General features: G+C 31.4%; 1 protein-coding gene across 1 annotated transcript in view; it reads left to right on the forward strand.

The window, feature by feature from the left end:
* Positions 1 to 15,150, forward strand: part of LOC114331386 (juvenile hormone esterase) — a 132,436-nt gene extending 117,286 nt beyond the window's left edge. Inside the window, exon 10 of the mRNA XM_028280963.2 lies at positions 14,917 to 15,150. Within this exon, the coding sequence (XP_028136764.2) occupies positions 14,917 to 15,106 (190 nt within the window). The 3' untranslated portion in view covers positions 15,107 to 15,150. The remainder of the gene's footprint in view (positions 1 to 14,916) is intronic.
* Positions 15,151 to 15,960: the final 810 nt, after the last annotated feature.

Here is a 15,960-nt window from a genome sequence, read left to right on the forward strand (position 1 = left end):
CACAATACCTACAGGCAGGCTTGAGAAAAACATAGGTACTTTCTTATATGAAAAAAAACTGGGTATTATACTCTCAGTTCCTTAAGTGAAAACATTTAATTTATTTAATTAATTATAATTTAATTAAAAATTGACAGAAATGATATTAATGAGATGATTATAATGACAGAAATAATATCCTTGCTTATTTATTGACTCTTTCATGTTTCATAAATTATTCAGTTTTAGTTGATAAAGGTAAACTACTAAACGCTACAATTCCAGCTACAAAAGATCTGATATGAATATTACGTTTTTTTGTAAAAAGGAACTTTTCAAACGTCCGTAGCTCCAAAAGGTGTCTATCAATAAAAAAAACTGTACATGAAAAAGTTGTAGATCTTTTCGAGATCTTTCGATTCCAACTTAAACATGGCTGCGTCAATTAAGAGCTGTTGTGAATGAATATGGTCATTTTTGGTAAAAAAGTGGGCCTACTTTAATTTTTGCCAAAAAGACGCCAAGATATTTGACAAGTTCAAAAATTCACATAAAAAGTAGGCGTCGAGAGCTAAACAATGACATTTCTAAATCATTTTTGATGAAGAGAGACCTGAGAAAAAAGTTCTTCAAAAGATATTAAAAAGGTCTATTTTTTGGGACTTTTAAGGCTCACTGAAGGGGCCCCTGGGTTAAAAAAATCTGAACAAATTCAGAGAGTCATTTTTTTGTAGAACAACAACCTAATAAAATTTGGAAAAACCCCCCACCCCCTCTCTACAAAAGTAAATAAAAAGTAAAATATTGCTCACATGTATGTATACAGAGTGAGTCTGTAATTTAGAATAAATTCAATATCTCAAATACTAATCGTTTTTTTGAAAAATTCTCAGACCCGTCGATTAGTATTTCAAATTGTCCTTTTTAGCATATAATAACAATGTAAACAGGGTGTCCCAATTTAGAGATATGACGTCATCGTTGATTTTCTTAAATGGCAACACTGTCATTTTGATAGCTATTTTTATAGGGTGTGTAAAGTTATACATAACTGCAAAATATCAAATTTTTATTCTCTACCATTTACAAGATAATAAAAATATTAACAAAGTCATATCTGTAATTTGGAATAAATTTAATAATTCAAATACTAATTGTTTTTTTTTAAATACTCAGACCCGTCGATTAGTATTTCAAATTGTCATTTTTGACACACAATAACAATGTAAACAGGGTGTCCTAATTTAGAGATATGACGTCATCGTTGATTTTCTTAAATGGCAACACTGTCATTTTGATAGCTATTTTGATAGGGTGTGTAAAGTTATACATAACTGCAAAATTTCAAATTTTTATTCCCTACCATTTACAAGACAATAAAAAATAACAAAGTTATGAAAAACAAGTAATCAAATAATAATTGAATTTAATTATTTCAATTAAGCAAATGTTCATAATGTTGCCATCAATAATTGCTGTCAAATAGTCAATGGGCAACATTATGAGCATTTGCTTAATTGAAATAATTAAATTCAATTATTATTTGATTACTTGTTTTTCATAACTTTGTTATTTTTTATTATCTTCTAAATGGTAGGTAAAAAAATTTGAAATTTTGCAGTTATAACTTTACACACACTATCAAAGTAGCTATCAAAATGACAGTGTTGCTATTTAAGAAAATCAATGATGGCGTCATATCTCTAAATTAGGACACCCTGTATACATTATTATTGTATATCAACAATGACAATTTGAAATACTAATCGATGGGTCTGAGCATTTTTCAAAAAAAATAATTATTATTTGAATTATTGAATTTATTCCAAATTACAGACATAACATTGTTATTATTTATTATCTTGTAAAAGGTAGAGAATAAAAATTTGATATTTTGCAGTTATGTATAACTTTACACATCCTATCACAATAGCGATCAAAATGACAGTGTTGCCATTTAAGAACATCAACGATGACGTCATATCTCTAAATTGGGACATCCTGTATACTGTATACATTATTATTGTATGTCAAAAAGGACAATTTGAAATACTAATCGACGGGTCTGAGCATTTTTCAAAAAAAAACGAGTAGTACATATTTGATATATTGAATTTATTCCAAATTACAGACTCACTCTGTACATTTTTAATATATTAACTTATTCCAGGTCAGACGTAGTTTGAATAATAATTGTGACTGATATATTGATAATTTTTACTCTTTCAGTGTTGATCATGTTTCATTGGCTAATTTGAATACCTTTATCTTTTCTCGTGAAATAATTAGTCGTAAAGAGTATTTACCACAACAAATCAATGATTGACTTTAATTAACACTAACAGCTATTAACCTCGATCATGCATTATGATATAAAAGTGAACGTTTGACCAAAAGGAATAACCGGTGATTAGTATGTTTATGATGTAATAGATCACAAGAATGCGTAAAATGCGCTTAGCTTAACTCTTTCAGTTGTGGTAAGTTACCTAATCTGATGAAAATAATTCGGAAAATACAGGCCTGTAATAATTTTATTTACGTTTGAATTACATGTAGTGTAGTCACTGAAGGTTTTCACCTCCGATATCGTGGACCCTTCATTGATTTTCAGTAGTAATTGCACAAGAGCTCTGAAATTATTGAATTTTTCCCGAGTGACACTTTGACAGTTTTAATTTCACGAGCCGAAGGCGAGTGAAATTATGTCAAAGTGTCACGAGAGCAAAAATTCTATATTAATTTCAGAGGTCGAGTGCAATTTGTTGCGATTATTTCATGAATAAAACTGTTCAAGACCAAAATTTTATTGTAATTTATTTATGTAAGTACCATTAAACACACAGTTTTTATAAATATTTGACGATTGAAAGTCATCACTTTTATAATTTTTAAAACATTAATTGTTATTAATGTCATTGAATGTATTTTTTCGTAGCAACGAAGGGCTTCTGACGTAATATACTTAACGACGGAAGATTATCAAAAATTATCGATTTAATTCAGATTTCTCTATTGGTCAGAATCTCCTATGAATGAAATAATCATGATTATTTCACCCCAAAATTTAAAATTTTTAATAGGAACCCTGCGATATTTTGCGAAGTGAACATCAGATCGAAAAACTGCAAAATACACGTATTCAATATTTTAAAAAATCTATTGCATGACACCAAGCACGACCCCCCACGGAGGTGGGATGGGGGGTTACTTTAAGATCTCAAATAACCCATTTTTTATTGCAGATTTGTATTCCTCACGTAAAAGTAACTTTTATTCGAGATATTTTTTCGAATTATGGATAGATGGCTCTTTAATCGGAAAAGAGATTGTTGGAAATGGAAAATTAAATTAAAAAAATGGAAAGTCCCCACTTAAATAGAAAATTTTATATACTTTTTTTGGTTTTAGGACCTAATATTCAAAGGCAATAGGTCCTCTTAACGCTCGATTAACTGCAAATTTAGCATACTTTCCTCCCATACTATTACAGGATACTTTGAAAACCAAAAGTGACAGGTGCCAACTTGTGCTTTTACCCGAGGGGTGGACACTACCCCTTCTCAGTGGTGAACATTATTTTATTGGAAATAACCCCATAAATCGATGGAAGGAGAAATTCTAAACAAAATTTATTATGTCAATACAAGTTATTAAAATAAATCAATACTTTTTGAGTTAAAAAGATCAAAGATTTTAATTTTTCGTGAAAAAATCTATGTTATAAAGCAATTTTTCATAAATAACTTAAAAAACATAAATTTTTACAAAAAAGTTATTATTATCAAAATTGAAGCTACTAAAAAATCTCCCTAATAAATTCCTTATTTGAAAAACCTTTTAATATTAAGGTGAAAGGCGGAAAATGTCTCCTGTCAAAATGTTCAATGTGTTGTAAATGTATTCATTTTGTGCAAATCCGGAGAAAACTAATAAATATTTTAAAAAAAAATTTAACGCACAATGAAAGATTGCATTATTAGTAAGGGCCGAAAGTCCCTAAAACTTCTATAATGTTTATTTTAATATGTTACAGGTGTGAAAATAAAATAGAAAATTTAGTGTGATTTTTAATTGCAAATATTTTATTCAAAATTTAACTTTTTATTTATTCTAAGGGACTTTCGGCCCTCGGTAATAACGTAATCTTTGAATCTGTGTTTAAATTTTTCAACAATACTAATTAGTTTTCTCAGGATTCGAAAAATATGAATACATTTAAAACATATTGAAAATTTTGACAGGCGACATTTTGCTCCTTTCCCCTTAATTCAAAGTGAGTTATAGGTAGTTCAATATATTATATTCTTTTTTTTTTCGCTGGGTACCTACTCAAATCAAAATATTCAAGCCCTAATGACGGGAAATGAAAATGTGAATCTGCATTACAATGTGCAGTCATGAATGCTTTTGTTTTACTTGTCCACCCAGTCCCGGATTAAGAATCTTGAGGCCCCTAGGCAACCCAACCTAGGAGACCCCTTAAGAAACTTTTGTCTTTTCCCTCCACAACCTCTGATATCCCCTCCATCTCCGAGCGGCATTAATTTGATATATATTATGTAGTTGAAATTTTGTAGATTTAAACTTAAGGTGATACAGTAGCGATCAACAGGTAGCCAAAACGCGTTCCAAGATTGCGGCTGTAATTTTGAATATTTTTTCGAGATATTTGGCACACTTATTTGTAATATAATAAAGAATGGCGGTACAGAGCCCAATTTGAAAAATATATTAATATCTGGAAATTACTCTGTAATTAAATACAATATTAAAAAAAACGAGCCTGTACCGCCATTAGGAAGAACAAAAAAATACACTTTCTTTAAATAAACTTATTTATCAGATGCCTAAATTTTGTGTCATTTTGGAACTACTAATGAAATAAAAAATTTTAGTAGTTCCAAAATGACACAAAATTTAGGCATCGGATAAAAAAGTTTATTTGAAGAAAGTGTATGTTTTTGTTCTTCTTAATGGCGGTACAGGCTCGTTTTTTTAATATTGTATTTAGTTACAGAGTAATATCCACATATTAATATATTTTTCAAATTGGGCTCTGTACCGCCATTCTTTATTATATTACGAATACGTGTGCCAAATATCTCGAAAAAATATTTAAAATTACAGCCGCAATCTTGGAACGCGTTTTCGCTACCTGTTGATCGCTACTGTTTCCTCTTTTAACTTTTTGTTTCATTTTGTAAAACGTGTTGCTTAAAGAAATAAAACAAAGAATTAGTTAAGAAATTGTATATTTAAATAATTTTGCTTAAATTTTGCAATAAAAAATTATTTTAGTTTTTTTTTTGTTGCAGTTATCAACAAAGTTTAATAATTTTTCTAATAATGAAAACAAAAAAAAAAGGTCGGGGAAAAAGTATAGTATTCTACTCACATTTAATCGCTATTACTCACGACACTCGACAGTGTGAATAACGACACTCGCCTTCGGCTCGTGTCGCAAACTTCATTAACGTGAGTAATATCCATCATTACATGCTCGTTGAATAATGTACTATTACTTATTACATAATTATTGATTAAATATAGTTTGAGTTTTCAAAGCCTTATAATTATTATAAAGCAACTTTTCTGAGTTTCATAGAAACAAATCTACTTAAAATCTCTTGAACGTCCAAATTTTCCAGCACATTATTCTCAATAGCCATAATTGAGGGAAATGCTAGAGTCTACTCTATTTTGTGCCACTGTTGAACGGTGACAGTCTCTAATAATTTTCATTTTTGAAAATCACCGTTCGCCTGTTGCATTTTAATTATTAGCGTAAGATAAACCATACAAGCTACTGACAAATTTCGAAACTCCGATTCGAATTTGTTCTCATAAATAACCCAAAAAGACTATCAAGCAGAAATAAATTGTTTTCGCATCAAGTCCTAGATGGACTATAAAATATTTGAACTGCAGCAGTTCATCTTAAATTTCAGGTTCAGTATCATCAGTATAGTTTTCATGTAGTTTTGAAGCACACTCCTTTACTTGAGTATCACTCAGTTTTGGAAAAACACACAAAACACCAAATACTGAGTTACTGTTTCGTACGCTATCAACAGACTAGCTCAATAATTAGCTTATCCAAAATTGTTAGATTCATTTCAACCTTTAACTTTTCTCCACCCTGTAGAAAAACTTCATAGGAATTAGCATCATCAAAATTCTCAACTAGTAGTTCTCATGCTCGCGTTTGTTTACCTACTCTCGTCGGCATATTCAGAGTATTGTAGATCGCAGATCTTCTGCTCGTAGCAAGCAAAGTTATCTATAAGAACTCCAAAAGTCATTTTAGACGCTGAACTGCAGTTTCAGGTTCAATCTGTTCTCTTTGTATTGGTTTATTGACAGCGTTGATGAGTTCTAAAATTGTTGACCAAAACTCATTTATTATGAATGTTTCTGTTTTGACATTTCTTTCAACAATCACTTAGCCTCATGAACTGTTTCAGCTTTCTGATTAGGGTCTTCAGCAAGAGTTTGAAGTGCAGATTTGAAGGCGTTGTAACCTTCAGACAAAGCTCTTGTTGCATCAGCTCTTGTGCTCCTTGTTCTTTTAAGGACAAGGTTGAGATCGTGGCGAATGGGATCGCTTAGTTGAGTTTCATTTAAGCATTAGATCGTAGCTTCCCAACGGTGGGTAGAGACTGTTGTACACGGACTGAACACATCCAAAATACGATATTGCTCCAACGGGTCCAACGCAACTTTTAGCAGCACTTACTCCAATTAACACTCATTCCACTCAGGTGGAAGACATCATAAAACGCGTTACGAAGTTGAAGTGAAATAGACAGGACGCGACACAAGACAGAGAGACAACAGATGGACAAAGAAGATTTTAGAGTGGCGGCCAATGGCAGACATGCGAAATCGTGGAAGGCCACCTACCAGATAGACCGACGACATTAAAAAAATAGTGACAAACTGGATTGCAGCTGCATAGGACCCAGAAAGGTGGAGACATCTTGAGGAGGCCTTTGTTCGACAGTGAACAAATTTGGCTTTGTGATGATGACTCCAACTAAAGCGAGTGTGCGGCACAAAAAATGTAAATTGCATGTTTGTTAATCTTAGACAAATGAGCCTGGAGACCATGGTATTTTCCTGACATGTAGCGAAAGGGTAATGAAGGAGAAGGTTTCGAGGGGTGCTGACTCATTTGTTGTTCTTGCTCTTACTACTTTATATATACGTCCATTATCACTTTTATGGTATTGCCCGATATTTGAATTTTTCAACATAATATGATTTATAATTTTTATTTAAATCTAATTATTTTTTCATTTTGGGCCCTGCGAGGTCCCCTTTGGGGCCGAGGCCCCTAGGCAACTGCCTACTTTGCCTATTAGTTAATCCGGCACTGTAGTCCACCGTGCAACCCCAAACAGGAAAAAAAGAAACAATTTTTCTGTTTTTTTTTTTTTGAAAGACGTATGTGGCACCATCTGGGTAATATATAATTTTTGGTGGAAAATTTAGGTTTCTCGTATCCGAGAGTATCCGAGTGTACCAATCAGACTGTGTTTTTTTGCCCAACGTTCACTACACCCTGTGGAATAGTCTAGTCTTTATAAAATACTGAAATTAAAACCCAACCATAGCCTCAGGTTTTCTAAATATTTGGTTTTTTGATTCATTCGCTTATGTCGGATAATAAAAAAGTTAGGTACTTTAACAACTAGCCATGTTCTTTATCAATACTGAGTATTTCAAAATAAATGTGACGAACTTTAATAGGTAATCCTGCATGAAAAAATAATTACCGTTTGCTTTATAATAAACATATGTCCGCAAAAGCTTCGTTTCCGCGGTACAGGATGTTGAATAGTCTCGTACAAACTGACGATCTATTTATTACTCTAAAACCGGTTGAGATATGCAAATGAATTTTGGTAGGTTTTAAGAGACAGTTATTGCGCATTTTTTGACATGCTATTAAGTAAATTATATTCTCCATTGGCGTGCATAGGGTAATATGACGGGTAATATTACCCGTATGCACGCAAATGGTGAATATCAAATTCTTAGTTGTATGTCAAAAAATGCGCAATAACTACTTCTTAAAACTTAACAAATTTCATTTGCATATCTCAACCGGTTTTTAGACCAATACATAAATCGTCAGTTTGTAAGAAAAAATTCAACATCCCGTATCTCGGAAACGAAGCATTTGCGGGCATGTGTTTGTGAAGCAACGGCCATTATTTTTTCATGCAGAATTACCCCTTAAAGCTTGTCGCACTTATTTATAAACACCGTGTATTGATGAAGAACATGGCTAGTTGTCAAAGTACCTAACTTTTTTATTATCCAACCTAAGCGAATAAATAAAAAAACAGAGGATATAGTTGAGTTTTAATTTCAGTGTCGTATAAATCCTAAAATATTTCACAGGGTGTGTGAACTTTGAAAAAAAAACACAGTTTGATTAATACCTCCGGTATACAATGACAATTTACTTCTCAAGCAACAATATGATTACAGCGATATTGCTAAAGAAGAAGGCTATAACATATATTAAAGAAATCACTTAAATCGGACAACATGTTTAGGAAATACGAGACATCAAAAATGACCCATTTTGTGGGGTGCCCGTTTTTCGTGCCGGTCAGTGTAGTTTTATGAAAACTAGAATTAGAGTAACAGTCTGGGCAGATTATCGGAGAATAGGCCATTTTTGGGAAAAGTTATTTACCAGCAATTTTATTGCTGGAATCGAATCTTATTGTATATATTAATAATACAAGAAGACAAGAATAAAAAACCGCTAAACGCCTTAAAAATGAGTGGCGCATACAATATTCCAGCTACAAAAGATCTGATATGAATATTACGTGGCGCGAAAATGTATTTTCATTTTGATGCAAAACAAAATTATAGTTTGATTTTAAAAGAGTTTTCCATAATATTTGCTAAATTTGAAGTAACCGCGCAACAAAAGAGTAACTTTGATACAGTTTGAGTTTTGAAACTCTTTGTAGCGCGTTTACTTCAAATTTAGCAAATATTATGGAAAAATCTTTTAAAATAAAACTTACTAGAATTTTGTTTTACATGAAAATGAAAATACATTTTCGCGCCACGTAATATTCATATCAGATCTTTTGTAGCTGGAATATTGTATGCGCCACTCATCTTTAAGGCGTTTAGCGGTTTTTTATTCTTGTATCAGGAGTTTTTCAAAGTTATTTATAAATTAAATGTATGAAGTTGAATGCAATGTTCCTCTATTACTCGTTAAGCTTTATAAATGGTCACCTTTGTTGTATTATCTCCCAAATGATCTAGTGTCCATTGAATGTACACTAGATTGTTTTCTATTTGAAATAGATGAAAAAAAATATTGAGATGACCGGTAAATAAAGTCGGATTGCCAGTTGCCAGATCAAATTTAGCTTCGTAATCACTACAACTATTTCGGGAATAATCGTTAATTGGATAATACTTTTGTAGCTTAATAACTTCTAAAAGGCTTAACCGATTTTGATCAGTAAACATTAGTTTGAAACGTATTTACCAGTAGTATCTGATGGATCTAAGGTCAAGTATGATAACTGAAGCTATTACAGGAATTATTGAGCTTGAAAAACCGTTTTTCCCGTAGGAAATAGATTTGATCATACTTATGAAGCCTATAACTTAAAAATTCGAATTTTCTTGGATATGACGTATACACCGTGAGATTCGTCTAGAGTCCTTCTACAAACGCTCAGCTATTGGCGCAATTCGTAGGTTGAAATTTTGAGTAATTGTGGAGAAACCAAAATTTTCACAGTATATACGGGTGTCCCCGAAAATAGTGCGTTCCTTAAAGGTATGGGTAGAAGGCACCATGTAGAGCAAAAAAGTCTTATAACATTTTTTTCTAAATGCAACCGTTTGGCTAAAAAACGAAAATATATTTTGGTATGCAAACTTAAATCTGACAACTATGTATACAAAAATCTAAACGTAGACAATCACAATTCAAAAATAGTTGCAGCATTTTAGTCATAAGTATTTACATTTAACATGCAGTGGAACAATTATTTTGCAGGTGTACCTGTCTGACCTACATTTTGTGGTGTCAATAAACTAAATCACAAACAGTCCTTGTACAGTGATGCCAAATTATTTAATTTTATGAAAATAAAAGTTTGCTTATATGGCGAAAAATGTAATTTTTTTTGGAAACGGTTAACTTTAGAAAAAAATGTTATAGGACTTTTTTGTTCTACATTGTGTATTATATCCATACCTTAAAGGAACGCACTATTTTCGGGGACACCCTGTATATTTATAAGTATTGTGATGGCTTAGACACCAATTATTGAAAGCTTAACTCAACACTATTGATTTGCTGTATTTGCGGTTCTCCTGTCTCTTCTTGATCCGAAGATATATACCCCCAAAAAATATGCCGTTTTGTACCTACCAAGTCCTCTAGCTGGCTTATGGGTGGTCAAAAGTCACAAACTACACCGGTCTGAATCGGCCCTAACCCCCTCTTCAAACACAGAAAAAAAAATTCAAATCGGTTTAACTTTCAAACACACATAGGTACATACATATCCACAAACATTTTCCCTTTTTTAAAGAAAAATTGAGTCATACTTCTGAGCTCGGTAACTTTTGAATGGTAGAACCGATTTTTAAAATTAGACATGCGTTGGAAATGTAATGATCAGTACTATTAGAAGCCGCAAAGGTTGGACTTTGAAGTTTTTGGGAGTTTTGGGGACGAGAACGAAAAACAGACCCTAAATAGAAAGGGCCGTAAAATCCACACCCTTGGACCAAAATGTATGGCTGACATATGAATGGGTGATTCTTTTCCTGAACTTTAAGATGGGGCTTGGCCCATCTTTCAAATCAATCAGATTTAGAAAATCGAAAATTTCGTGTATATATTAGTGTCGCATGTAGGGGGGTGTTGGTGTGCGCTACTGGCGAGAACTGCCCTTCTCTGGTAATAGGTATGCAAAGTCCGCAGATAGTGTGCTACTTTTTTATAAACAAAATGGCACCCGAAAATCGTGTTTTTTTATCAATTTTTGCTCTATAACTCCAAAGATTTTAACTTTACACCAAAAACACTCAAATAACAATTCAGCGTAATTAAATTCTGCATAGAGACGTGTTTTTCCCGATTTACTTTGATGAAAATTTTCCCTGGAAAATGCGGGTTTTTCCAACAATATTTTTAATTTTCAACTAAAATTTTAGATAAGTAATTGTTTATCAATAATTAAATAACTTAGTATTATAAAAGCTCTTTTCATATAGATTAAAATTCCATAAGTCAATGGAAATTGAATGTACAGTTTAGCAACAATTGAATTGTTTATTAAAAATTTACGGTCGCTATAATATCCACAATAGTTATGATACATGAGAATGAATATGATTTTTGTATTAAAGGATACTGTACCTATCTAATGTACTTTACAGAATTGAAATTGGACTATTTAAGCGGCCTCAGGAATATTTTAAAATTATAAACAATTTTTTGGCTTATAAAAAAATAGAATATCTCGGGAAATAGTAAATTAAATTAAATCATGAAAACGGTATTGGAAAAAAAGCGGCAGGACGCTTCTTTTAAAAGAAAAAAACGTTTAATTGTGATGAGTGGTTATTGATATACAAGTGGTCAAATTTGACCGGCATTTACGGCAAAGATATAAACAATAGGATCATCATTTTTGAAACATCACGTTTTTATTGCGGTCCTCTTTCTCCACACCAATTGTCATATCTTTAAAGTACTCATAACATATATTATTATAATAAAAACTATCGATATTACCACTGAAAAATGCCAAAAATAGCAAAATTTAAATCAAAAATTAGGTTGGCGAAAATGTAATCTCGAAGTTCAAAACCGGTATACGTTAAAAAATGCATTTTCTCGGCTTCCCATGGAACAATTTTCTTCATTCTTTTTTTGCTCCAGAGTAACTGGAGTAGAGCCATCTAACTAACTCATTATTAAATGTCAAATTTGATTTCTTTTGTTATAATAAATTAATCTAGTTATTATTTTAATTTGTTTAAATAAAGATTGTGTAAATAATTATACAGCTTTCAAATGAGAAGATTTGTGTTTTTAACGTTAAAAGGTACACTTGTAGTAAGTTTTTCTAAAAAAAGTCTACAACTGGAAAAAATATGTAGTTTTCTTTTCTTATAAATAAATTAATCTATTATAACAAAATAAAACCAAGTTTGACATTTAATAATGCGTTAGTTCGATGGTTCTACTCGAGTTACTTGGGAACAAAAAAAGTATGAAGAAAATTGCTCTATGGAAAGCCGAGAAAATCCATTTTTTTATTTTAACATAGACCGATTTTGAACTTTGAGATTACAATTTCTCCAACCTAATTTTTGATTGGAATTTTGCTATTTTTGTCAATTTTCACTCGTAATATCGATAGTTTTTATTATAATGATATATGTCAGGGGTGGCCAAGCTTCTTCATAGTCCGAGCCACTTTTCACAAGTTGAAGTTTTTCGCGAGCCGCAATAAAATACTTATTCAAAAAGTATCTATGTATAGAAGGTATTTACAATTTTTTTAACAGAACTTTTACTTACTGAAAACCTAAATACAATTACGAAATATTTAAACTTAATTACATTTTTGTTTTCCTTCTTTTGATAATTCTTTAGAATTTGGTGATTAATATGTGACTTCTCAGTAATTCTTTTAGATGCTGGTTAGGTAATATTGATCGGTGTTAGGATTTCACGAATTATAAAATGGAATAAAATGGTCCACACAAGTACGTTGTTCCTAATATGGAAATAATTCGACAAGCATTTTTTAGGGTACCTTCTTGGATTCTGGTACAAATTTCCAAAATTCGGTATTCGGCGTCGACTTATAGTTTTATTTTCGAGCTTGATCTTCTTGCGTCTCTATTAATTTTAATTCTCCAGATGTTGTTTGGGTCATATATTGGTAATAATAAAAAATTCACCTTATGAACTATGTTCATTTCAAATGAATTCGGAAAAAAATGAAGAGACGATTTAACATATTTTAAGTCTTCAAATCTATTTTGGAGTTCGGTCAATATTCCTTCCGGCTTTTTTATATACCTACTCGAATTATAAAATGGAATAAAATGGTCCACACAAGTACGTTGTTCCTAATATGGAAATAATTCGACAAGCATTTTTTAGGGTACCTTCTTGGATTCTGGTACAAATTTCCAAAATTCGGTATTCGGCGTCGAGTTATAGTTTTATTTTCGAGCTTGATCTTCTTGCGTCTCTATTAATTTTAATTCTCCAGATGTTGTTTGGGTCATATATTGGTAATAATAAAAAAATCACCTTATGAACTATGTTCATTTTAAATGAATTCGGAAAAAAATGAAGAGACGATTTAACATATTTTAAGTCTTCAAATCTATTTTGGAGTTCGGTCAATATTCCTTCCGGCTTTTTTTATATACGTACTCGTTAAGTTTTTCTAATATAATATGGTAAAAATTTTTTTCTAAGTCGAGTAAAATGACTTAAATGCAAAATGTGTACCTAATACAAATTACATCTGTAGCAAGAGTTATACAAAAATCGGTCTGGATTCGGTTGATTACTGACTTTTACATTGCGCCACTCTTATGTAATGTTCGTTAGCGCAGTTTTCGATGTGTCATATCATTCTTATCTTGGATGGAAATGGAATTTATCACAAAGCCTTTCATGTTTGTTGTCAGTAAATTAAAAGACATTTTGAAACACATATTATGGAACGATAATAATTTTTTTAAATCATATCTAATACAAAATTGAAAAATAACTCGGGTACAATCGAGAGCCACAAGTAATCCTTCAAAGAGCCGCATGTAGCTCGCGAGCCGCAGTTTGGCCACCCCTGATATATGTCATATGTTATGAGTATTTTAAAGATATGAAAATAGGTGTGGAAAAAGAGGACAAAAATAAAAAGGTGATGGTTCAAAAATTATGATTCTATTGTTTATATCTTTGCCGCAAATGCCGGTCAACTTTGACCGGTTGTATCTCAGGAACCACTCATCACAATTAAAGGTTTTTTTCTTTTAAAAGAAGCGCCCTGTCGCTTTTTTCCAATACCGTTTTCATGATTTAATTTTATTTAATATTTCCCGAGATATACTATTTGTTTATAAGCCAAAAAATTGTTTATACTTTTAAAATATTCCTGAGGCCGTTTAAATAGTCCAATTTCAATTCTGTAAAGTACCTACATTGGATAGGTACAGTAACTTTTTATACAAAAATCATAGTTATTCTTATGTATCATAATTATTGTGGTTATTACAGCGACCGTAAATTTTTAATTAACAATTCAATTGTTGCTAAACTGTTCCTTCAATTTCCATCGGCTTCTGGAATGATAATCTATGGGAAAAGCGCTTTTACATTATTAAGTTATTTAATTATTGATAATCAATTGCTTATCTAAACTTTTAATTGAAAATTAAAGATTTTGTTGGAAAAACCCGCATTTTTCGGGGAAAATTTTCGTGGAAGTAAATCGGGAAAAACACGATTCTATGCAGAATTTAATTAGAATTACGGTGAATTTTTATTTGAGTGTCTTTGGTGTAAAGTTAAAATCTTTAGAGTTATATAGCAAAAATTGAAAAAAACACGATTTTCGGGCGCCATTTTGTTTATAAAAAAAGTATCACACTATCTGTGGACTTTGCATACCTATAATATTAATATATGCAATCATAAGATTCGATTCCAGCAATAAAATTGCTGGTAAATAACTTTTCCTTGTATTTTGCTAACTAGCCCAGAGTATAAAAATACAAAGACAAGTACCGATAGAGAATTTTAGGTAAATTCAAACATTTTTATATTTACATTAGTTTGTTAAAAATTTTCATTGATTTATTAATTTGCACGTAATCGATTTTTCTAATATGTTACAGAAATCCCACTCCAGAAACCACCACTTTACTTCCAAATAAATGGGAAAAATATACTTTAGAAAACGAAGAGTACTATATTATCGATAATGATAACTTGGAAACAAGAACAGGAGTTTTAAGAAACAGGGCTTTGTTTTGGAGAGAACTCATTAATGATCCTCTCAAGGAGGGTAAAAGAGAAGAATTGTAAATAGGATAATTAATAATTATTGTAAATAAAAATTTCTTTTTATATATTTTATTTTTATTTTGTAATGGATTTTTTTAATGTCATGGACTTTATGTCAATCAGCCAGTCACAACATGACTACTTATCAAAAAGAATAAATATTTAAACCATAAGTCCATAAAATATCAATAACGAAGAAAAATTAACTTAATAGCTGTTGAGACGTAATTTAAGTACTGTGTTCAAAAACGATCTACAAAAATGTAATAACAATAACATAAGAATAATAATATAAGAATAATAATAAACAAGATGGTGAGGTCCTCAAAGTTCCATAGCAAGTTTTTTCTTTGTTTTTTTCTTCCGCGGCTCCCTACTCAATTCGAAGGCTGCCTTGCTATGGACTGTCCAAGTTGCTACATACATACACATATACAATGTACACACATATAACTTGACACTACATAACTATTTTGGTACTTGACAGAGACATCACCAATGCATTATACATACTCTCTTGTCCATTGGCTAAGATACTAAGGATATTAAACGGAGCTGGTATCTTAAGTATATGTAGCTGCTGAATAAATCGATCTGTTTCATTCTTATATTTTTGGCATTCAAAAAAAATATGATCTAAATCACCTTTTTTTATCACAATTTGGACATCGATCATTTTCGAGAACACGAAGGCTGGTTGGAAGGTTGGTTTATGCAGGTGTGTGGGATAACAGGATAATATTTGTAATGGATTAATTTTATTTTGAAGTAGAGAATATTGCCTTGTTAGACAGTGGATAGAGTGCTAAAAACCAAAAGAACAATATAAGAAGTATCCGGGCAGAGATCGGAATTTCTTCTTAGAAGAAGAAGCA

The sequence above is a fragment of the Diabrotica virgifera genome, chromosome 1 (assembly GCF_917563875.1).
Source record: "Diabrotica virgifera virgifera chromosome 1, PGI_DIABVI_V3a".
Taxonomy (NCBI): domain Eukaryota; kingdom Metazoa; phylum Arthropoda; class Insecta; order Coleoptera; family Chrysomelidae; genus Diabrotica; species Diabrotica virgifera.